Consider the following 24,429-nt stretch of genomic DNA (forward strand, 5'->3'; position numbering starts at 1 on the left):
AGCGCTGATTGGTTGGTCGACCGCGGCCGGGAAAGAACCCGGATGTGCTTGAGTAGTCGTGTTGGCAGTCGGGGCTCCGAGGTTTGGGAGTTCTGGGGGTGCTGGCAGCCGAGGCGGATGGCGCGGGGTTGGGCCGGCTTCTCTGAGGAGGAGCTGAGGCGACTAAAGCAGGCTAAAGGTAACGGGACGTGCCGGCAGAGGTTTAATCGTTGGGTCTGTTGAGGGGAAGGGGCGGGGCTGCAGCTTTTGAGGGGGAAGGGGGCGGGAAAGAGGGTAATGTTTTGGTTTTGGGGGAAGGTGCTATAATGGGAGGAGGGGATTGAGGGGCTCCAGAGGTGGACGTATTGGGAGCCAGGGCGGGAGGGGCGAGTCCAAGGGACTGGCCTCTTCTTTTAGAGAAGAAAGTTCAGGATTCCGTTTCAGGGATTTGAATTTGATTTTTTCCTGTGAAAGGAATGGGACTTGGGAGAGGAAGTGAGCCTACAGCCTAGATGTTTTCTATAGGAAGATTACTGCATAAATCAATGGCTGGGGAGTTGGGGTCGGGTAGGAGGAGGAGGAGGGGCACAAACCCATTAGAATTGTGATGAATTTATCGAAGTTGACAATGGTTGGGAAGAAGGGAGCACGGAGATCTGAATAAACGCAAAAGGACCATGCTTTTCGTAATACATCTGGAGTCTTGCATTCACTTCTGGTTGCCAGATGACTTATGTAATTATAAGTCTTCAGAGTGAGAAGAACCAAGAGTTTTTGAGAGGTTACATGTGAAATTATACCTGTTGGCTGTGTTGTAAGCTAAAATTTTGTGCTTCCCTGGCTGGAACTTGTACTGTTTTGTTTTCTTTTAATGAAGGAAATAATTTTGCTCTTATTTGGTGAGAAACTCTTGGTATATTTGTTTGTGGTTGAAATTTCATGAAAATCTGTATGGTGATCTGGTCGTGCACACTACATCACTCTGAGTAACTGTAATTTATATACTTTGGGAGAAAATTAAATGAACCCTGGTGTGCTTTTTTTGGAGTTTGTGATCAAATTGGATGTTGCACAGGTAAGTCTGTGCATTATTAGCATAGATGTAAAAATAATCTAAGGCTGACAAGTGGAAAAGGAAATAAAGTAGTAACATAGGGCCAGTGTAGATTATATGGATGGAGGAATTTTTGACTGGTCTAGAGGCCTTTAAAAGTTGTATCATAAAAGTTACACTACAGCGTGTAGTTAATTGACTCTGTCTAGCTTGATGTTCTCAAATTCTTTTGCTCTGTGTTTTGAACATTCATTCACATATTTGAAGGTACAGAGTACAAGTATTCCTGCTTCTGGTCTGACCCAAAGTTAGAGGTATCAGCTTCTGTGTTACACATACTAAGATGAACAAGGCATCATCCTTGCCTTTAAAGAGCTGATAGTCTAGTGAGGAGTCAAACTGAATATAATGGATAATAGATAATTTACAAGAGCTTGCTATATAGCTAGCAGGAACCTGACTGTGCTGGGGGTTGGGTGGAGCTTGGGAAGATTTCACAGAGATTATGTGTTAGCAGAGGTGAGTTTGCCAAGGAAAAGAAGACTTAATATAGACTAAATTATAACAGTAGATTGATTATGTAGAAGTACATTTCTAAATATCTCTGCAATTTGGGATAAAGAGGGGCTGGAAGGACATTGGCTTCAAGGCCTGTCATTCCATAGTGAGATGTTAGAGCATAGACGCCAACCACTAGTCTGTGTCCACCCTATTTAGCATCTTTGTACACTGATAGCCAAACACAGTGATTGGCATATAGATCTAGTTCTGCCCCTCAATCTTTTTGCCTTGGATTTCTCATTTGTAAAACTAGAAGATTAGGATTTTTAATTTTTAAGGCTCCTTCCAGTTGTTCTCCAACCTTAAAAATATAATTAAGTAATCCATGAAGATGGAGTTGGTTGCCAGCAAAAGTAAGCCTGACAGTACTCTAGAGAAACCCATATGCACGTTAGGAAAGATCAAGAATGTTCTTAGAATTCTTTTTTTTTTTTTAAAGATTTTATTTATTTGAGATAGAGAGGAAGAGAGAGCACACAAGTAGGGGGAGTGGCAAGCAGAGGGAGAAGGAGAGGGAGAAGCAGACTCCCCGCAGAGCGGAATTGATGTGGGTCTCAATCCCAGGACCCTGGGATCATAACCTGAGCTGAAAGCAGATACTTAACCCGCTGAGACACCCAGGCACCCCTGTTCTTAGTATTCTTATTTATAATATTAAAAAGCTGGGAACAAACCAAGTGTTCATTAAAAGAAGTGGATAAATAAATTGTAATAATAACCATCCAGTGGGCTGCTATATTGCTGTGGGAATATATGAAGTATACCCACATGCATTAACGTGTAAATTTTACAAATGTAATGCAGAAAAAGAGCAAGTTGCAGAGGAACAAGCTGATACCATCCGTAGAAGATCAAAATCATACAAAGCAAGTATATTCTTTTGGGAACATAGTACATCAAAATATAGGATAGTAGAGAGGCAAGGGAATATTATCAGGAAGGGGCAAATACATAGGGAATTTCAAAAGTATTCATAATAATGAAATCAAGTTGAGATAAATTACGCTACAGTAACAAATAGCCCTAATATATCAATTGTTTAAAATAATAAAGATTTCTTTTTCACAAGTTCACTCTTTTCCACATGATTACTTCACATTGTGTTTTGGTGCTGTCATTTAGTTCACCGTGGCATGAGGAGAAAAAGATTGAGAATTGAGCATTGGCAACTAAGTGCTTCCATCAGTAAATGATAGGCGTCATTCATACTTATATTTCATTTATCAAAAGCAAGTAATATGATTTGGAGGGTAATAAATACAGTTATCTTGTGTGTTCCAAAAGAGAGCTTAACATGTCTATCATTAAATAGCAGTTATGTCTATTATAGTCATATTTTATTTGTTAAAATGTTACTATTTTTAATCATACAGGTTGGTTATGTGTCTATAACACATACATGTATTTGATGTATGACTTTTTTCATACTAAAGAACTGGAAATTAAAAAAACAGTGCCGCTACAATGCTGTCAATGTCTAAAGAAAATATTCATGAGTTATTTATTCTCGATACTAGCTCTTTGCCGGGTATATTCTTCTCCTCTGAATATCTTCTCCTAGCTTGTAACTTATCTTTTAATTTTTACCTTTTGATAAACAAAGTATTTAATTTTAAAATGATCAAATTTATCAACATTTTTGTGTAAGAATTTAGTACCCTACCATGAGGTGGTAGCACCCTACCATAAGATATTAATCCTTATGTTCAATTAAGAGTTTTTAACAATCATTTTTATTATAAGCTACAACAGTTTCAAAACACTGCATAAAGAAATGTGTTTCTAATAAGAATTTTAAAGTGTTGATTTGACATTAAGTCCTTAATCCATTTGGAGAGTGTTTTGTTTATTTTTATAGTGTGTGAGGTATGGATCTGATTTTATCTTTTCCATATAGCAATTTTTTCCTCAAGTCCATTTATTGAATGATTCCATCTTTTACTGTTGATAGGCCATGCTATCTCAGTCATATACCAGTGCTTCGTACATATATGAACCTGTTTCTGTGTTCTTCTATTTTGTCGGGCATTTTGTCTATTCCTGTGCTCTCTGTTCTGTTCCATTGGCCTGTTTGTCTATTCTTTCACTAATACCCACTGTCTTTATTATTGTAGCTTTATAGTGAGACTTAAAGTCAAGTAATGCCAGTCCTCTAGTTTTGTTCTTCAATATTATGTTAGCTATTCTGAGTCTCTTGCCTATCCATATAAACTCGAGAATTATTGTGAAAGTATGCACAAAATGTTTTGGCTGGGATTTTGGTTGGGATTGCAGTGAATCTGTAGATCAAATTGGGATGATCTGACATCTTGGCAGTATTGAATCTTCTATTCATGAATATGGAATATCTCTCCAATTAGTTATTTGATTTCATTATCAGAGTTTGTAGTTTTCTTTATAGATATTGTACTTTCTTTCTTAGAATTATGCCTAAGGATTACATTTTTTTTTTAGTGCTAATGCAAATGGTATCATGTTTCTAATTTCACACTCTACTTGTTTGTTGGTGTTACATAGGAAAGCATTTGACTTTTGTATATTAATCTTGCATTCTGCAGCCTTGCTATAATGGCTTATTAGTTCCAGGAGTTTTTATATCATACGTTCTATTTTTAAGTGGCCTGATTTGTGTCTTGTTTGGTTTATTATTTGTTACTTGTTTATTGTAGCATTTTTAATCTCATACACAGGTTCTGTGAAAATACAAAATAGAATGGAAGCTGCAGTACTGGTTTTCATAGGGACTATTAATTCAGCTAAGTGAGTGTAACTGGGAAGTAAACAGGCTCAATGGCATTTTCTGATGGTGTGCATAAAGATCAGTGGTTAGAATAAGTTCCTGTCCTAAAATAGAGGAGGCTACTTTGTGTTTCTGGCAAAAGTCAACAATAATAACATTTTACCTTCAATGGTACATGTATCTTTCAAAAGTATTTTCTTTACAGGGGTGCCTGGGTGGCACAGCGGTTGAGCGTCTGCCTTCGGCTCAGGGCGTGATCCCGGCGTTATGGGATCGAGCCCCACATCAGGCTCCTCTGCTATGAGCCTGCTTCTTCCTCTCCCACTCCCCGTGCTTGTGTTCCCTCTCTTGCTGGCTGTCTCTATCTCTGTCAAATAAATAAATAAAATCTTTAAAAAAATATATTTTCTTTACCTATCTCATTTAATCCTTACACCAACTCCATGAATTAAGTGGAGCAGGTAAATTTTCAACCCCTTTGACAAATGAAGTAACTGAGGTATGGAATAATTAATTGACTTGCCTAAGATTATTGAGCTGGACAAAAGTAGTACCAGAATTGTGACTCCAGAGCTTTTAATTCTCCTATAGGAGATTTAAATACTAGGCTTGTGTTGCTTCAGAAGTCAACATGCAGAATTTTAAAAGCCCTATTTGAGTTCGTTTACAAGGACTTACCACAATTTCATTTCCCAGGTATTTTGTAAACAATACCATTTACAGATCTTATTAAATATAGTGTGAATGTGAGTAAATTCTCTGGTATTCAGTCTTACAAGGGTAACACTGGCATGGACAACCCAAAAAGTATAATAGGGGTATTATTTATTTTATAGTGCTTTTTAAAAAAATTTCTCCCAGTTGTTTTATCTTCCTCTATAGGTTTGCTTAGGCTGCTATTAAAATTAGCTTACATATTTCGATTAATGGCTAACTGACTTTGGGGAACACAACCTTGCACTGCTGTGGAAGATGAAAGCTAACAATTGAGGGTTAACTAGCATTCTTGGAAATAGATTTCATTCAGTTATACTTTATGTATAACATCTACCTGTGTATAAAATTGGCCTAAGATCTGCTGTTATTTAAGAAAGGTGCAGCCCATCTGTAAATGTGAGCACCATTGTATTTCAGGAGAGCAGATAGAATCATAAAGCAAATTTAAGACCTATCCAGAATTCATTTGTCTACTTTGTTTGGTCAAAGTAGTTGATTCTTGAGGCAATTCTGAATTCAAGTTGAAAAAGAAACCTTGCTTTTTATTCTGAGGTCTAACTCAACAGACAAATGGACTTCTTTTAAGGTAAATTTTGAGTTGGGACAGTTTTTGTTAAATATTAACAGTATGATTGGAGAAAAACGCTACAGGAAGATGGCTGTTTTTCCCTGGGCTTTCATGGTAGAGAAGAGGGGAGAAACCCTGTAGAATTATCATCAAAGTTTAATGTTAATGCTTTATTTTCTTAGAGAAATTCTAATTATTTGCTGCTCACACAAGGGAATTTTTCTCCATTGTCTTTCTTCACACAGATCCATTTGAACCACAGCGGCGTCTTCCTGTGAAGAAAAGTCGACAACAGCTTCAGCGAGAAAAAGCCCTTCAAGAGCAAAGCCAAAAACTTGGACTTCAAGATGGATCAACCTCAGTACCTCCAGAGCAGCTGCTTTCTGCACCAAAATCAAGCTTTAATAGCTCTAAACCACATTCTTCTCTCCCTGTTCCTCCTAGTCCTCTTACACTCACCTCTCCTGTTGGTGATGGAAAACCACAGGGTATTGAAAGTCAACCAAGGGAACTGGGACTCGAGAATGCCCATGATAGTCACAAAAGCGTCGAGGTTCTGCCCCCAAAGCCAGATTGCAAAATGGAAAAAAAGAAAGTGGAATTGTTAGTAAGTCTATATATCCATGAGACTTTTTTCCATTTTACTTTTTTCTCCATTAGACTTTGAAGAAATAATGGTTTTAACATTTTCTCTTTTATATTCTATCCTAGAAGTGTAATGGATAATCTGTTAAAGAGTAGCTACCCCCTAAACGTATTGTAAGCCAGTCAGTGTTGGGCTTGTTGTACATGTTACGTTGCTTAGTCTTTGCAACAGCTTATAGTACCTGCTCATGATTTCACTGTATAGATGAGATATCTTGGACTCAGAAAAGATAACTTTATTCCCAGAGCAAATACATAGCTAATAAGTAGCAGAGTTGGGGTTCACATACAGGTCTTTCTGGATCCAAAGTCTCTGCCCTTTACCCTCACGAAAATTAGTTTTTATGTGTAGTACTCACTTCACCCCCATATTGAACCCCTTCTTCACCTTCCAGACTACATCTCCATTGGCCCAGAGAAGGGTTTTTGTGAAGAGATATGAAGGATGGTCAAAGGAAAGTTGAAAGTGAGGAAATTGAGAGGACTAATAAAACAATTCAGCTCCATCATTAGATTTCTTTTTATTCTATATTTAATGTGCTTATATTAGAAACTACCTCCAGAATTTAGTTTAGAAACATTCTTATGGAAATTGCCATTCTATCATTTGTGAATTCTCAGAATATTTGTCCTATAGCTTATATTTTAATATCCACTCATGTTTGTTTCCTCCTGATTTATCAGGATGGCATTTGTTTCTGTTTTCCATTTTCTGAGTCTTTCACAGTATCTTAGGATTTCTCTGATCCAGATTCCGTGCAATGAGTTCATAACCAAGAAATCAAAGAGATAAAAAGTCACATGAATTATGAGAACAACATGGAACAAGTGCATATATTTAAATGTCTTTAAATGTACTTTACCAGCACAGACCTGAGACAAGTAGGGGAGGGTGGGTTTAAATTGAGCTGGACAATTTAGATTGTTGTTAGGAAGATAATTTTTATTTTAGGTACTTGGGAAGATTTTCATAAAAGACATGCAGTCTCAGGAACTGTCATTGAAAAGGAGGAATTCTGAGCCTGTAAGAAGAGGAAAGGAAAGCTCCATCCTACAGAATGCTCAAAGATAGCATCTCACTTCTCTGGAAGAGGCAAAAGTGAGGCCAGAGAATAGTAGAGAATGAGGGAGGTGAAGAAGGATGTGGAAGCTGAGGGTTCCTGTCTGTCGAGCTCCCCGATGCAGTCGTGTATCACCAAGGCCTCTGAGGGACAGATGCCCTGATCAAAACAATGGCTAGAGAAAATGCGGGTGTCAGCGTTGCTGCGCATTCTGGGGAGGGCGCTGGCTGTGCTGGAACTTCAGCGCCGGGTGAGAAGATACGCACGATAGTGAAAATGGAAGCAGACCAGTGCCAGCACCAGATGGAGGCTGAGGGAATGGGAAGAAAATGATAAATTTGGAAGTGGTTACAGGTCTGGGACTAGAGAATTTTGATAACGATGGCCATAAGAAATGACAGTAAAAGGAATAAATAGCTTTGTTGTGACCTTGTTTGAGTTGACATCAAGTTGTTGAATTTATGGGAAATTTTAATCTGTGTCTTTCAGAATTGTACAGGTAGAAGGCTGTTTTCAGATCTTTGAAGTTTCTCGGTAGCCCGGCACTTTGTGGGGCTCTGTTTAAATGTTTGAAAGCTGGAAAGAAGTGAGCAAATTGAAAAAAAAAATGAATGAAATAAACATTGGTTGTTGTCCTGAGGGTATTAGATGGTAGAGACTTTCATTATAGAAAACTCTAAAAGATAGAACATGACATTAGCTACATATCAATTTATTTTACTCTCCATTTTGCATATAATACATAATTAACTTATACAACTTTATTCTCCTAAGAAATGCCATGTACTCTGGCTTCCAGTTTGTGGCTTCCTAGATTTTATATATATATATATAATGGATTTCAAAGGGCCAGTTTATGTAAGTCTTCTTTACTTCGAATCATAATCTTTGTTCCTATTAGAACAAAATAATGAGCTGCAGATGGGTTTATTTAAGAGGGTTTTTGAAAGAAAATATACATAATCTGGTTGATTAAATTTTATACATAGGGGACTGAGACTGGTAAGGTGTAGGATGGGGTTTCAGAAACTCATTTTTATACTTTTTTTGTTCCTTAGGCAAGAAAAATCTCGTTGGGAAGTCCTCCAGCAAGAACAACGGCTAATGGAAGAGAAAAATAAACGTAAGAAAGCTCTTTTGGCTAAAGCTATTGCTGAAAGGTGAGGCACCTGAACTAGGAGGGTTGTTTGTAACCTGTGATCAGTTCTGTCATGTTTTATATTTGTTTTCCCTTGTCTCTTGATAAATTGACATTTTCTATACAACATTCCTTTTTAATTTTTTTTTGTAAAGTAGGTTACATGCCCATTGTGGGGCTTGAACTCACAACCCCGAGATCAAGGGTCACATACTCTGCTGACTGAGCAAGCCATGCACCCCTCTACAGCGTTACTTTTAAAGCTAACTAAACAAATTATGCTTTATAAATGATACTGAAATTCCAGTGTTTGTTTATTAAGGAGGACTTTGTAAGCCTAAATTGTACTGACTTTGTGAATACAGGTGCAGTTAAAACTTCAGAATCAGCCTCGGTGTTTTCAATTTTAACCATCTGCACACTCTAAGGAAGCGGTGAATAACCATTAGTATAAGTGCATTAGCAACAAATGCAGGTTTTTAATTTTGACGTGGGGTGGCTTTAATCATGTGACATGTAGAAGAGTAAGATTATTTATTACACATAAGTGACTTCCACTCCCAGAAATCTTAATTGTGTGTTCCATGGACATTTTTCTTGAATAATTTACCTGCTCCCACTGATACATGATAAAACCTTTCATCAGTGACTCAAGGTCACCATTGTGAGCGCTCTGCTATATTATGTGCACTTTGATTTTCCTGTCACCTCCCAGTGTCAGTTTGTCGGCAATCGCTTTTCCTGTACTACATTGTGCTGGCCTCCAACAGCAACATTCCCGTTTGAGCCACTTTCCACCCACCCACTCTTTCTGCCCTTCTAGTTTGTAATTTCCAGTGTGCTGTGGCCTTAGGAAACTGAGCTTAGTCAATGAAGCAATGATTGAGAATAGTGAGAATGAAATGCAAGCGAGTATTCTTGGCATTTTCTTTTCAGATCTCCAGAAAAGCCTGGCAAAACTATTGGTTATTGAAGCTGGCGTATGTTTCGGGGGAGGGGAAGGGACAGGGCTAGAGAGAAAGGCAGGTAGGTATATAAGAGTCATTCAGAATTTTATTTGTCAGGGATATATATATTTGAAAATGATGATTTTTTTTCTCCAGCTAGTCCACCTTGATCTTTCATTAAACATACGAAATATGCAACTTACTGAACTTACGTTTCAAGAAAAAAAACAATGTGATTATTATAAGTGAAAAGTGATTTTGGAAATCACTTCAGTAGTCTTCAGTTTGGAAGTGGTTGGGGAGGCCGTTCACTGGGGATTTTACAAAAAGATTTATAGGCTCAGCACTTGTTCTTTACATGCATTTGATTGAAGACAAAGTATTGGTACAAGCAGAAATGTAAGGAAATATAACCTGATTAGATTATTAATAAATGCGCCAGTGAAGTACTTGAAGTCAAAGAATCATACTGTTAACTTTTGTAGGCAGAAAACAGGGGAAAATACGTAACGGGTAGAAATCAGGAGAATGTAAGTTGCAATATAGTGGTTTTCTGGGGGAGTTTTATTCTGTGAGAAAGGGTATGAAATTCTGAAATAAGTGAAATCAGATTGAAGGTTGGCTTTTGTGTTTGTTTATTCTGTTTCTTCAGTATTTGGGGGTGGTGAGGGGACTGAGGTTGGATGTGCTTTTAAACAAAGGGAAAAAAAGAATATTTGGTTTTGAGCCCCAGAAGGAATTTTGAGGACCTGTAGTATTGCCTAAAAAACAAGAATCAAAGTAATAAAAGTTCGGGGGAAATGAGTCCTAAAAAGGTTAAAACCAAATAGACATATAAAGAAATGGTGTTTAAAAAAACAAAAAGAAATGGTGTTTAATGCAGGCATCAGTTCTTTTGTCCACTAAGTATCAGACAAATGAAAATGGGCTTAACAAGAATTTAAGGGTAGAAATTGAGAAAGTTTTGTTGGATGTAAAAGAGAATACAGATATATTCTTCCAGTGCTTATTCTCGTTCTCACGGAATGAATATAGACCTATAAGTGAACTATTAGTTTTTTTTTTAATCTTACTTTTTCCTTTGTGTATTGGAATAATAAGGGAAAGCAGCACAACTGCAGTCTTTTCTTTTTTTTAAAGATTTTATTTATTTATTTGATAGAGATAGAGACAGCCAGCAAGAGAGGGAACACAAGCAGGGGGAGTGGGAGAGGAAGAAGCAGGCTCACAGCGGAAGAGCCTGATGTGGGGCTCGATCCCATAAGTCCGGGATCACGCCCTGAGCCGAAGGCAGAGGCTCAACCGCTGTGCCACCCGGGCGCCCCCACAAATGCAGTCTTAAGAGATACACCAAAATGTAGCCAGGATTTGTTTTATTTCAATTTGTACTGTTTTTTTCTAATTTTTGAAAATTATACATTAAAACCATATTGTATACACAGTAGGTTGCTTTTTTCACTTATATTGTGTATAGATATGTGATTTTAAAATGTCTTTATTTTTCTACTCATTTTTCTAGATCTAAAAGAACTCAAGCAGAGACCTTGAAACTAAAGCGGATTCAAAAGGAGTTACAGGCTCTGGATGACATGGTGTCAGCTGACATTGGAATCCTCAGAAACCGGATTGATCAGGCCAGCCTCGAATATTCATATGCTCGGTGAGTTGAGAGAACACTGAACCAGGAGTCAGAGTAAGTTAATGTTTATTGCTATTTGGGCCAGGAGCTTTCAGGTATGTTGTCATTGAAGCCTCATAACAATACCATTAGGTACTCTATTTATCTGTATTTTGTACTCAGTCAAGCATCTCTTCTTGAAGTCTTCTTAACTTTGCCACACCCTTGTTTATATTCCTGTTAGAGCTTTTTTTGCATTATGTATTTACATTTTAGTCTTTCTTGCCAGACCATCAGCTGTGTAATGTTTGGACTCTTAAGTGTCTAAATGACTTGTCCCCACATTCTGTTACTCTAACACCAAGTCTGTACTCTTTCTGTTAAGAAATTTTGATTATCTGAAATGGTCCTTAGAGATTAGCCTAGTTCTCATTTCAGTTTTCATCAAAGAAAGAAGATCTGGTTTATTTTTTTAAAAAGCCTGTGAGTATTTTAAAGAAAATACCACTCTGTCTCGAAAGCTTGAAGTTTTTCCTCTTTTTTTTTTCTTTTCGATTGTATTCTGTATATAATAGTTTGCTATCATGTATTTCCTTGGTTTCAACCATTGGCTTTTTTTTAGTGAAAAATTCATCATGGAGTATTTTTAAAATGAACTAGCACATGTAAAGAATTACATGAACTTTGCAAGCAGATAAAAGGGCAAAAAATTAGGTCCAATTTCAGGGCTTTCAGTCCTTTCAGCGTTGCTTTAATCATCCTGGTTTGTCTTCTTTCACAAGGGAATGCCGTGTTAATGACTGAGTTTTGCATCTCTCTCTGTAACACTAGAAATCAATCAGAATGCCTCATTAGTCCAGGGTAAACCACAGCATCAGAATGTTTATATAATAATTTAATAAAGCGGAAATGCTTGATTGTGGTTTTTAATTCACTGTTTATTAAGAAAGAGGTTTGTGGTGTCCTTGTGATTTTTGTAATTGTTGTTTGACCATATGCTATTAGACTTAATGGGTTGCCTTTATTAATTAACTGCTTAAATTAATGCCATCAGTAGCTGATAACTGGAGGTTCCAGATTCCTATTAATCAGTTCATTAAGGAGATAACCAAGATTTTATTAAGATAAAACTAATCCTAGATTTTTAGCATATTTTATTCTCTGTAACTTACATTCACCAGAGAAACATTCTTATGCCTTTGTAGCCCTTTATATGAATAATTCAGATTATTATGGATATTTTAACAGAAAATCATCTCATTATGTTTTAATTCTGTCCTAGAGGAGGCTGGAGAAGGATGTGTTTGTATGTTGAAAGTAATGTTGTGATGAGCACTGGGTGTTATATGCAACTAATGAATTATTGAACACTACATCAAAAACTAATGATATACTATACAGTGGCTAACTGAACATTAAAAAAAAAAGTCATAGTTTTAGTCTTCAGAGAATCACAAAGAAGGTGGGATTACTATTTAAAGAAGAAAATATCCCATAATATATAAATGTGTTTAATGAAGTTTTAGTAAATTTTTACATAGTAAAAAAATTTTACATAAAATTGTACATCTTTTAACAAACTAAAGGTGGCAGTTTCTCATGGTACTGATATTGACATAGTTGTAATATCCATATTGTATGCGTGAGGCTATTTTTTAAAATCTAAGCTCTTGCGATAAATCAAAGAGAAGCCATAGATAATTGTGACTACAACCGGCATTGTATCTTGTTTATGCATAAGATTAAGACAGCATTTCCTAAATTTATATCTGTGGTTATCGAGAAATTAGATATTGGTGATACAATATGGTGGTTTAGATTTCTACTGGTAATTAATCCCCAGGGCAGCCAGTTTCTATTGGAGAGTTCCTTGATTTTTTTTTTAAATAAAAATAATACTGTAGTTTTATAGTACAGTGCAGTGTCCACAAAAGGTTCTTAGATAATGAATAGGCCAGAATTTGCTTTTAAATTGGCTTCTGTAGAGCACTGTTAGAGTAGGAGACCAGCACTTTGAGTGAACCAAATTGAGTTACTGCTGCTGTTCGCATCTATGACTACCAGGTTGCCGTATGCTGCATAGACCAGCTTGTGGAACAGAGTGGCTGTGTGTAGAACAGTTCTTTGACCCTTCATGGACCAGGAAAAACTATAATCCCTGTTTGCCATCTATGTTTAATAGACACTCCCATTAACATGTATGCATACACATGCATACACGTAACATATGTAAATAAATGTTCTATGTGTAATTTACAGAAGTAAAAATAATAGGGATTATTAACTTTATTAAAAATTTTAGTAAGAATGTAAGCAGAGCAGACTTCTTTGTGTCAAGTAACATTTGACTCCCAACCTTATAAAAAGCTGAAAGAATGCAGTTACATCCTTTCACAACACAAGATGATCCAAGTACTTGTAAAATACTATGTAATCTAGTTCTTTCTGTTAGAATTATTAACTCTATGAGAATAACATTCCCTTTTTATCCTTAGAAATATGTTTTTCATTCATTGACTCTGAGTTTAAGAAAGTTCATCTAGGATGTCTTTTTCTGAAGTCTCATACTCTTGAGATTTCACATATGTGATTGGTTTCACCATTTAGAACCTAGGCTGTCTGTTTCGGCCTTTGTATTAGGTTCCTAGGGCTGCCATAACAAGTTACCACAAATTGGGTGGTTTAAAACAACAAAAATTTATTCTCTTACATTTCTGGAAGCCAGAAGTTTGAAATCAAGGTGTTGGCAGGGTCAGTCTTCTTTCAGAGACTCTAGGGCAGAATCCATTCCTTGCCTCTTCCAGTTTCTGGTGGCTGTAGGCACTCCTTAGCTTGTGGCTGCACCACTCAGTTCTGTGCCTCTGTCGTCACATTGCTTCCTCCTCTTTCACAAAACTTCCTCTGCCTGTTTCTTAAGAGGATACAAGCAGTTGTATTTAGGGTCCAGCTGGATAATTCAGAATAAATTCCTTTCAAAATCTTTAACTTAATCACATCTTTTGCCATATAAGGTCATACGCACAGATTCTGGGGATCAGGAAGTGAATATCTATGGGTAGTCATGTTTTTAGCCTGCCACAACATTTGTCTTTTGATGTGTCTAATAGTTGCAAAATGTCTTCATCTGTCAGCTTTCTCTGCTTTGTCACTGTGGGCAGAAAATGAAAAGTACTAATTCTGAATGTGTTCAGTGAAAGCTGATAACAGATTACAGATATGGTGTTTCTAGTCTTTTTTTTAATATCTTTTTGAAAGATGATGTAATACTTTGAACAACACAATAAGGAAACTAAACGATGATTTATTTCACTGTGGCATCAGCCTTTAGGCTATTCCATCATTCTCTGTTTTCTAATTAATTTTTTTTCTGCATAAATGGAATAATTGATGAGTAATGAAATAATTCCCAGGGTGATAAAATGGCAAACTGTTTCAAGATAAAGGGACACTATATCCTGTCTCAACAGTCCTGTAATGTATCTCAGATACATAAAAGGATCCAGTGGACCCATATAATAATTGCAAAATGTAGTTTTACACTGTCCTTCCTTAGAATAAAAGCTTTGATATGTTGATCCTTACAAATAGCTAGAACTGCTCAGAAAAGGAGCCAGAAAACTAAAAGTGGACCAGTGGAACCTAACAGCATGCCAGGGGTTAATGATTAGTTCTTAAAAAATTTCAGGATACCAAACCAAGAGACAGTTTCTAGAATCCTTTAAATAACATTCATTAAATCACTCGATGTCCCTTTAAAATAACAAAACAATTCTGTAATTACATTTCCAGTTCAATTTATCTTACTGTGTTATATATAATGCTCTTATTATTCTCTTCCAAAACATGTCCTCATATTCTGATTTGGTATTATCCACCTGACCCTCCGGCTCATGGTGCAGTTGGTGAAATTAATCAATATTTCAAACATAAATCACTCTTTGCAAGAATATATATGCATGTTTCTAGCCAGAAGAATTTTAAATAAATAAACAAAATGCAAAATCTTCAGTGATTTATCCAGGGTGAAAGATCAATGGAAACCTAGGGACCTATTTGCAAATTTAATTTCAATTCAGCATTCATGAGCCCAGTCAGTAAATCTTTACTAACTGACTCTGGCTGGCTGAGGGAGACCCCAGACCACAGAAGGGAGGTTTGAGTTGGGGGAAGGGGCAAGATATTCATATACCTGTAGAGAATATTGTCAGAGCTCTTAAGCTTGATGCAAGAACATTCATAAACAGAATATGTTACCAAGTGTGGAAATAAGGGATTCACATGTCAACAAAGCTCCTTTGGAACAATTCTTTTAACATAGAGAGTAATCGAAAAACAGCTGGTTTTCTCATTCTTCTATTTACTAGATGACAGTTAAATTAAAAATGGTAAATGAACATTATGTAAACAACAATTTTTAAGTATAAACATCGAGTCTTTAACTTTGTATAATTTTAGTTTTAGATACAGTACGCGTTTAGTGATACACTAGCAATGCTTTTTGATTCTGGTGCTCTGAAGAAGTTCTGTTCCTTGAGTGCCTCCGAGGCACTCGGTGAGACACTTGCCCTGTTTATACTGTTTAATCCTTAACATTCCTGTGAAGTAATAGTTATCATCACCATTTTACAAATAAACCAAAACTCAGATGAAGATACTACCAAGGGTCACTATACTGGAATTTTCAGACATTGCACATATATTCTCCAGCCTCTTCCTTAAGAACCTAGCTGTGTTTTGTACTCATGGTGCTGACGGTGGGGCACACCTGATTAGAACAGAGATGGACTACTGACTCCAGAACATTTAATCCAAAGGCTAAGTAGGGGTTGATGGCATGGCTGGACACTAAGAGCTCTGTTCAAACTGATATGAGCCAAGCTAAGCCAACCTGGATCCTCCCCCTGCAATTGGAACACTCAGAAATTGAGTGAAGTGATTTTGATGTAGAGCCACAGCTGGTGGCCATATTGGGCTGTGAGTATGATTGGAAAGCCAAAATGAGAGAAACTGTGGTTTCTAAGCATTAAAGAGAATAGCTTTTGATTCTGATGACATGCCTGTGAGGTTGCCTCTTGTATCCTACAATAAAATCCACTTTTCACCTGAGCTAGTTTGACTGGGTATCTGTTCTTTACATCCAAAAAAGGCCTTGACCAAAACAGGTACATACACGGTAAATGGCTAAGGCAGGTTTTGAACCATGGGTTTTCTAAAATCAAAGCCTTTCATTTTTTCACTATATTCTTTTTCAAGACAGAGAATCTTACATTAGGAGATATAACTGTTTCTGTTTTGCTGTAACTGTAGTACCAGAAATTATTTACTACATTGAGTTAATGTAGGCAGTCATAACAGGTAAAGCACCATGGCTTTCCCAACTGTTAGTGGTTATTAAACTGAATAATTAGTTGACAAATGTGGGCCAGTCTCTTTTCCTGGCCAAAAATAAAAGAAAAAAAGGAACAAATTATATGGAAAAGGCAAAAGACAATGAACCAGCCTATGATAATTTTTCTTTTTGTGTCAACCTAATACAAAAGAAAAAAAAGAGAGATCACAGGGTGACTTCCCCAGTAGAATTACTTTACTTCTGAAATTGGCGTTGCCTACCTTTGCAGTTTGTATATATATGTAAATAGATAAAATGCCCTAATCAAAGTCTAACAGTAGTCTGTTGTTGCAGAATAGAGAGAGAAGGACTTAACCCAGGGATTCTCCTGCCCCTGAGGGTTAGTTCAGGAAGTCTCCTGCCCCTGACGAGACATTTGGTAACATCTGGAGACCTTTTTGGTTATTACAAGTATTGGGTGCTACCAGCGGGAGTGGGAGAAAGCAGTGATGCTGTTGCACATGCTACAATGTACAGGACAGCTCCCCAAAACAGAATGATATGGTCCAAGTTGTCAATAGTGCCAAGATTGAGAAACCCTTCCTAAACTTGTCCTGAAGTGTTTCTGTTCTGCTTGATGCTTGCTTCTTGCCTCACCTAGTATTTACATTCACCTTGCAACCACTGCCATATCCTTCTCCACCAAAATTCTTCCTTTTCTAATCCATTAATCAAGAGATGCAGATTTTTCTACTTTTTCCTTCTGTTACTGTTTTACCTCTCACACATTTTGACCAGTTGTGTGCTGGAGCTAGGTTGCACTGGTTCATGAGAGCAGATTTTGTGTATCTCTTTCCAATTCTGCAGTCAGTGATGTCACATTAACAGCCTGAAATTGGCTGTGGTGGTGGTAGTATTTCTAATACAGAAATTGACAAACTGGGCTGTCCCTGACCAGAGCTAGCTTACCACTGGATTAACCTCTCAGCCTGTTTACGTTCAAGCCCAGCTTCGGGAAGAGGAAATGAATGCAGAAGAATGTCGTTATATTAGGAGGGTCCAAATGTGAATGTTGTAAAAGTTTCAGCAGCAACAGCCTGGTTTGTCTGACGTGTAGGACAAGTGTGGATAAAATATTAGTATCCATATCTTCATTATACTTCTTTTTTTTTTTTCCAATTCTGGAGTTTAATTATTGTTTCTAGGCCCTCCTTTGAATATCTTCTTAAGTGGAAAACCAATGGACCAATCTTTGTACATGTCCCTACAGGAAGCGCTTTGACAGGGCTGAAGCAGAGTATGTTACAGCAAAGCTAGATCTGCAGCGCAAGACTGAAATTAAAGAGCAGCTCACCGAACACCTCTGTACAATCATACAGCAAAATGAGCTCCGCAAGGCCAAGAAGTTGGAAGAGTTGATGCAACAACTGGATGTACAAGCTGACGAGGAGACTTTGGAGCTTGAGGTAGAGGTGGAGAGATTGCTGCGCGAACAGGAAGCCGAAGCAGAGAAACAGCTGGTTCATTTGCAGAGGCCATTTCAGCCTTCTGGGGAGAGCAGGACATTAGGATTTGCTGAAGAGATCAAAAATCATCAAGAACACGCTACTTCCCTAAAGGTAGATGAACAGTGTGAAAATCCCAGCAGCATTCCCCTTCAAAATCCAGACCAAAATCAGGAAGTTAAAACTCCTGTAAAGGCCATTTCAGCTGCTCTGACCACATGAAGTGCCAGTGTTTCTTCCCTTCAACTAGTGCGGGATTCAGTAAAGTACACAGCCGTTGTAGATTCCACCGTGAGCTCGGATAAGTGCGTCTTTAAAACGGTGTTAATTTTTGAATCCCTGGTTAGTTTTAGTATAACATGTTTGACATTCTAAACCCTCAAATTACGATAATTTTATACATAAGCACACAGTTCACCTTGATCCAGGGCCAGTTCCCTCGGTGTACCCTGATGACCAGGTGAAAACAAACAACCTAGAAAGATGGAAGAAAAACTACACGGTTAAGAGTGTTGTTGGACCAGGTAAATATAGAAAAGTAAAATGGAAAATAATATTCGACACCTCATCAAACTCATTTGACTCCTCCTAGGAGAGGTGTTGATGATCAGAGTCCTATTTTATGTAGTCGGTGAAGAGGCACCAAAATTGACATGTGAAAAAGAGGCAGAAGGAGAAAAAAAAATCACAAAAGTAGCATGTTGAATTGTCTGTTGGATCTTACTAGAGCTGCAAAACACAGCTTGGGATTTGCAGTTTACGAAAGACAGCTTAAGTAACGTTATTTTTATCTTCAGTTTGCCTTTTAAATGGCTTTAATTCACAACCTGAGTTTTGATTAGTTGATACACACACACGTATACCTTAACTAATACATGTAATTTTACTATTAATATATTGTCTTTTCTTTAATCAGCACATTGATTAAATTTAGACAACGAAAACATTTCTACAATGAGGGTGAAAATAATACAGAAAGCCTATCAAAACAATTGATACGCTTTTTTCTGAAGTTGTCTGTAAATATGTGTTTCTGTTCTACTTGATGCTTGTCATAAAGCATTAATTATCCTGTCAGAAAGCAATGTTAAAATGGTGATTTTCTTAGTATTTTAAGTTTGTTAATTACTGTCATTAATACTTGACCACCACATTGTGCTATATGTGAATGTGTAAATAAATACTGTTGGTTTGTCACAGAATCTATGAATTTCACACTAAATTGTGATCTATTTATCAGAAATTCCAAAAAGTACAAATACTACATTTTAAGTCTTGAAAAAAGAACGATCATAAAAGAGAATAAGGACAAATGTAATATTGTATTTATAATAATGATGAAAAAGTGGGGGACATCCTATCTTTAAATGAGTTTGTTTGAGGGTATTCTAGCAGTGTGGATGAGCTGTGTATTTTTATATTGTGTAATTTGAGTTAAAATTATAGCTTTCTATTCTGACTTATCTAAACAGAGGCATTTATATAGATAGTTGTGTTTTTATTTATGAATGATATTTGTAAAAACTGAAAGCATCATTGTCCAATACACTCTTATTTTTCTAAGGAATAAACAAGTCTGATACATCTATAATATGGTCTTTTGTTTACTCTTAAAAAAGTCTGACACTTTAGTGTGTGTTCTTACACACAGTGTGGCAGTCATGCGCCCGTATTTCCATGTGGTAGATGTAGTCGTCTGCTTTTGTATGAACCTGTTAAGGGAACTTCATCAGTGAATGAGGTTCTGTAAGATCGGCTACATACAGGGAGCTACAATCTAATTCTCAGTCGAAGTATTTATAAGGTATACAGAGAAAGGAGAACCATGAAATCAGTGAATTGGAAGGGACCTCGGAGATCATCTGATTTTATCATCTTACTTTACAGAAGAGGAGTTTGAGAGCCAGAGATTTCACTTATGGCATGTTGGTCAGCTGGCTTTTTAAACTTAAAGTGCTAGTAACGTCGCAGTTCTAAAACTCTTGGTGTATCTCTTACATGCATTCAACGGTAAAGTTCACTGCATCCCTCCACTTGAAAATTTTGTCTTATAACCCACCCAGGGATTGTGTTTGTGCTTGTGAAATGCTCTCAAATATGTCTATAAAAGGTCCACTGATATCATTATTTTGAAAAACTTGCTTTGCTTGGCTTTCCCAGGGTGGTATCTGAGTGCTCAGGTGATGATATAAGTGACAAAGTTATATTGCATCAGTTTTGTATAAGGCAGCTGTATTCCATGTGTGGGAGGAATAAGAGCAAATGAAGAAGTGGGGACTCGTTGGTATGAGGACCATATGCACTGGCTTTGCCAGGATAGCCTTGATATCTTTTAAAATCATAAAACACATTCAAAAGACTTTTGATATATGGATTCACAAATCCACAAATAATTGTTACTTTCTGTGAAGGAACTTATTGGTTCAAAGTTACTGCCCTGAGGTTATTGGAGCACTTTGCGGAACTATCTGTCCCTCTCTGTTGTTAAACTCCTCTTCTCTTGGTTTTACTTCTCAAATAGTTGGAGCATAAGGTTATCAGGGCTCTTGATAATGTGATGTGTAATTTAGGAGTTAACTACTTTGTGTTCTCTCACTTGTTTGAAAGATAACCAGTGGTAATAATTATGACTCATTGTCTTTAAAAAAATCATACTCTAAAGGGTAAACTTGAATTCCCGAATTTAAGAGTTCTTATACCTTCATTCCTGCTACTTTAAGTAGAATCATTTTTATAGGTTTCAGAGAATTTCATAAAGCACAGTTCTCATTGCATTTAAAATACAGTGAGAGTTTTTCACGCTTTTCACCTCTGCATAATTCTACTGAATTACAGCACTTGCAGGTGGTAAATCTTTGTAACTCACTGAGAGCACAGCTGCTTTCCAAGTCAGATGATAGAAATCTCTGATTGGAATTTCTAGAACATATTTTATTGCTAGATTGGCATTTGAATTATAGAGTAAAAACTCAGCTATAAACCTCTCTCACTCTTTGTTTGGATTTAGCGACATAGTACTCTCAAGGAGCTTTATCTAAGTATTCAGCAACTTCCTCTTCCGAAACATTGGCACAAACGGACTCAAGTTATTCTGACCCAGGCCATTCACAGTGACCTTTATAAATGATGTTTTGGGTTTTGTATTTCTAAGGAGCCAAGTCAGCATTTTAAAAGGCCCCGATAGATATAACTCAGTCTGCCAGACAAGACCTGGGGCCACTCTGGACCAGGGTAATTATACCCCCTCTCAACATACATCTACCCCAGGCCTGACTTGAACTACTCTCTGGAGGGATGAAGCAGGACACTATTCTCCATCTGCCTTTACCTTAATGTCAGCTACTTTTGCAAGCTCCTAATCCCAAACAGCTGTCTTGAAAATGCAACTATCTCTTTATGCAATTGCTCAAACCACTGTATGTAGCTACATATATGGACAGAGCCATGTGAGAGGCGTATGATCTGCCCCTTTTGTCCATAAGTGTATCATCTACCCGAAGGACCAAGATTTACACTCAAAGGCTGATACAGAACATGTCTTCTTGATGGGAGGCAATAGGAGTGGTTGAAACACAACATGGTTGCATCCTCCAGAAGTCCCAAATTTATAGAACACTTCTAATTTTAAATATTCTGTCCACTTTTTTTTTTTTTTGGCAATTTATGAATGTATCTAGGGCTTACCATATCTTTCAGTTTGCCTTTAGCAATAAAGAGCAACATACAACTAAAACAACAAAAAGCCTCTGGTAGACAACATGTACACATTCTGAGTTAAAAAAAAATTATAGTCACCACCACAGTAAGAGTAGTGAGAAACGAGGAGGTTTTTGCATGATTTAAGAGGGGACCACTGGGATTTATCAGTGCAAAAAACCCCAAGTATTAGAAAAAGTAAGTACATGCCTTTCTGACTGAGAGGTGATAGTGTCTTATGTGGAAAGTAGCATAAGTACAAGAGCTTGTTGCAGTAACTCAAGGTGTTGCTGAATCAAGGAGCAATAATTACTGCCCACGCCAGAACAAGGTGGAAATGGAACAGACTTGTGTGAACTCAAGGATAACAACATGGATGCGTGTTCCAAGATCACATCGAAGAGAGGTCTTTCCAAGCCAAGTGACTCTAGAAGCCTAAAATAGAACCATAATTAAGCAATAAGACGTGACAGGGAACACATTTCTCAGTGATTATAGCATGCCTCAAGGGATAAGTCACTAGGCCGAAGGTTCATGTGATGAGTGAAATAATAACCCTGCAATGTATAGCATCACACTGTTAGAGGGAGAAGGAGAAGGAAATGAATAATCGGAGTTCGAAGAGTCATTTCATGAGCTGTTATTCCAGTTGTTGGGCAATACCTCCATGTGTACAGTACATGTGGCTGTTGTATCCAGCGCCCTGAAGCACAATTTACACCGGAGCCTTCACTTACAGTAAAACCCTGCAGAATTGTCCATCTTCTCATTTTCTCAGCCAAACAAAAACCAGGCCATTAAGATACAGACTTGGAAGTGCGTAGCCATATATATGGCACTACAGTCTGGTAGAATTTTAATTAAGGGAACTTAGACCTGGCTTTTATAACTGAAAAATAGTTGAAGCAACCACACGGAGTCATTTTCAATATTTTGTTGTATTTACCTCATGTGCATTTCCCTCAGAAACTACCAATAGACACGGCCCAAGTGTCACACAGGTCCGGAAATATCTGGTCTTCTAGTATGAACTTTCCTTACCGCTGTGCTGCTGGTGGAAGACAGAACTCCAGAGCCAGTGGCCAACTGAACCCCACACTATGGTAGAGGCAGGCCCTTCACCTGGATGAGAAGCAAGATACCCACTAAGCACAGTGGGATGAAAGTTTTCCAGACTGACAGATGCCCTGAAAAGCCAATAGAGGCAGTTGTCTGACTGCCAGATTCCTCTCCATGTTTCTGGGATTCTTATTCATCACTTCAGAAGATCATTAAAAATCTTCGGAACCAAGCTCAGAGAACAAGATTTTTTGTGATTCTTCATGTCTCCCATGGCACAGGCTAGGGTTGTACCCTGGACAGAATTCTTGCCAAACAGTGGTTTAACTTAGCCCAGGCGACCTCTGCTCTCACCCTCCCCCAAAATCTGCTCTTAAGAACTGAAGACAGTGCTATAGACTGAATGTGTGCATCCCTCCAGAATCCATACTGCTGAAACCTAACTGTCATGTGATAGTATCAGGAGGTGGGGCTTTGGGTAGGTGATTAGGTCAGGAGGGGAGAGCCCTCATGAATGCGATTAGTGCCCTTATAAAAGAGACCCCAGAACGTTCCCTTGCTCCTTCCACTGTGTGAGGACACAGCAGGAAGGCATCGTCTGTGAGCCAGGAAACAGGGTCTCACTGGATATCAAATCTGCCAACACCTTGATCTTGGGCTTCCGAGCCTCCAGACTGTGAGAAATAAACTTCTGTTGTTTTGAAGTTGCCCACTCTGTACTATTCTGTTACAGCAGCCCAACCAGACTAAGACAACAGTTATGTCTTAGGGAAACTAAATAGGTTACTTTTCTTGAGTGTCTCCTTTTAATACAATGAGATATATTAAAGCAATGTATTTTCGCTTGTGGAGTGGGAATCTTAACCCCCAGCTAACGGCATCTCAAGCATCAGAGAGCAGGTGTGAGAATGGGGGTGTAGTGAGCTGCCTGAAGAGGGCTGAAGGAGATCCTGCAATCATTCTACTACATGAGCTGAGAAATGAGTCCCTGGAGCCTTTATTGCCCATGGCATTATAATCTTCATTTGAGGAAAATTACCCCTGACTCCTATTGTAATGCAACATGTAGTTGAAGAAGTGAAACCAAGTCTGCCGTTCTCGCCACATACATGGCTGCACAGTAAACCATCCCATAACAGTGTCCTCTGACAGCAACCACTTTTTTGCTCCTGACCAATAATTTGGTCTAGGCTGGGCAGTTAGCTGACACTGCTGGGGATCGCTCGTGTGGTTGCAGTAATTTGGTGGCTTTCCTGGGGCTACATGATCTAAGAGAGCCCCACTCACGTTCCGGCAGTTGGTGATGCCTGTCACCTGGGCCTGTCACCTAGTCTCTTCTCAGCAAGAGGGCTAGCTTGAACTTCTATTCATGGAGGTCCCACGGTTTCAAGGTGGCAAGACGAGCTATAGACGAGGTTCTACAGTCACATATATCACTTCTGCTGCATTCTGCTGATCAAAGGAAGTCACAAGACCAGCCCAGATTCCAGTGGTGGGGAAGTGGACTTCACATCTTGATGGGAGGAGTAGAAGACTCACATTGCAAAGGAAGAGTCATCTAGGAATGGGAGGAATTGTGGTGGTCATCTTCGCAAACAACACAGTTTGCCCCCACTTGCTACAATAATTCACATTTGTCCCCCACACAAAATGTACTACCTCCTCCCCCAAAAGCCTCATCCCATTATGGTTTCAGGCATGTAATCCACGATCTCATCATCTGATCAAGCCCAGATGTGAATGAACCTCCTCAGATATAGCCCCTTCAGTGTGGCTCCTCTTAGTCTACAGACCTGTGAGCTAAGATGCAAA

The 24,429-nt window shown here is 38.0% G+C and overlaps 1 protein-coding gene and 1 long non-coding RNA gene across 4 annotated transcripts in view; one reads left to right on the top strand and one right to left on the bottom strand.

Moving 5' to 3' along the window:
- GORAB (golgin, RAB6 interacting) lies at positions 1-19,453 on the top strand. Of its 2 annotated transcripts, XM_008696014.1 has the most exons (5): positions 1-178; positions 5,865-6,222; positions 8,384-8,485; positions 10,930-11,070; positions 17,628-19,453. In XM_008696014.1, the coding sequence occupies exons 1-5, from the start codon at positions 43-45 to the stop codon at positions 18,082-18,084; spliced, it is 1,194 nt and encodes a 397-aa protein (XP_008694236.1). In that variant the 5' UTR covers positions 1-42; the 3' UTR covers positions 18,085-19,453. The 2 variants fall into 2 exon arrangements, with proteins under 2 accessions (XP_008694236.1, XP_040492135.1); XM_040636201.1 differs by lacking the exon at positions 1-178 and having other exon boundaries at positions 6,084-6,226.
- The window catches only part of LOC121104001, a 17,598-nt gene continuing 4,267 nt past the window's right edge, over positions 11,099-24,429 (bottom strand). The window contains exons 2-3 of one of the 2 annotated variants that reach the window (XR_005836367.1): positions 13,739-13,939; positions 11,099-11,855 (exon numbers count right to left, since the gene is read on the bottom strand). This is a non-coding gene — a long non-coding RNA (uncharacterized LOC121104001). Of the gene's footprint in view, positions 11,856-13,738; positions 14,177-24,429 lie in introns of both variants that reach the window. The other variant, XR_005836366.1, reaches the window with a different exon arrangement.

This window comes from Ursus maritimus, unplaced genomic scaffold (genome assembly GCF_017311325.1).
Source record: "Ursus maritimus isolate PB19 unplaced genomic scaffold, ASM1731132v1 scaffold_2, whole genome shotgun sequence".
In the NCBI taxonomy this organism is placed as follows: Eukaryota; Metazoa; Chordata; class Mammalia; order Carnivora; family Ursidae; genus Ursus; species Ursus maritimus.

Coding starts and splice junctions, on each gene's coding strand:
- GORAB (XM_008696014.1), top strand. CDS start 43: ATGTGCTTGAGTAGTCGTGTTGGCAGTCGGGGCTCCGAGGTTTGGGAG. Junction 6,223..8,383: donor GAAAAAAAGAAAGTGGAATT/GTTAGTAAGTCT, acceptor TTTGTTCCTTAG/GCAAGAAAAATCTCGTTGGG. Junction 11,071..17,627: donor CTCGAATATTCATATGCTCG/GTGAGTTGAGAG, acceptor ATGTCCCTACAG/GAAGCGCTTTGACAGGGCTG.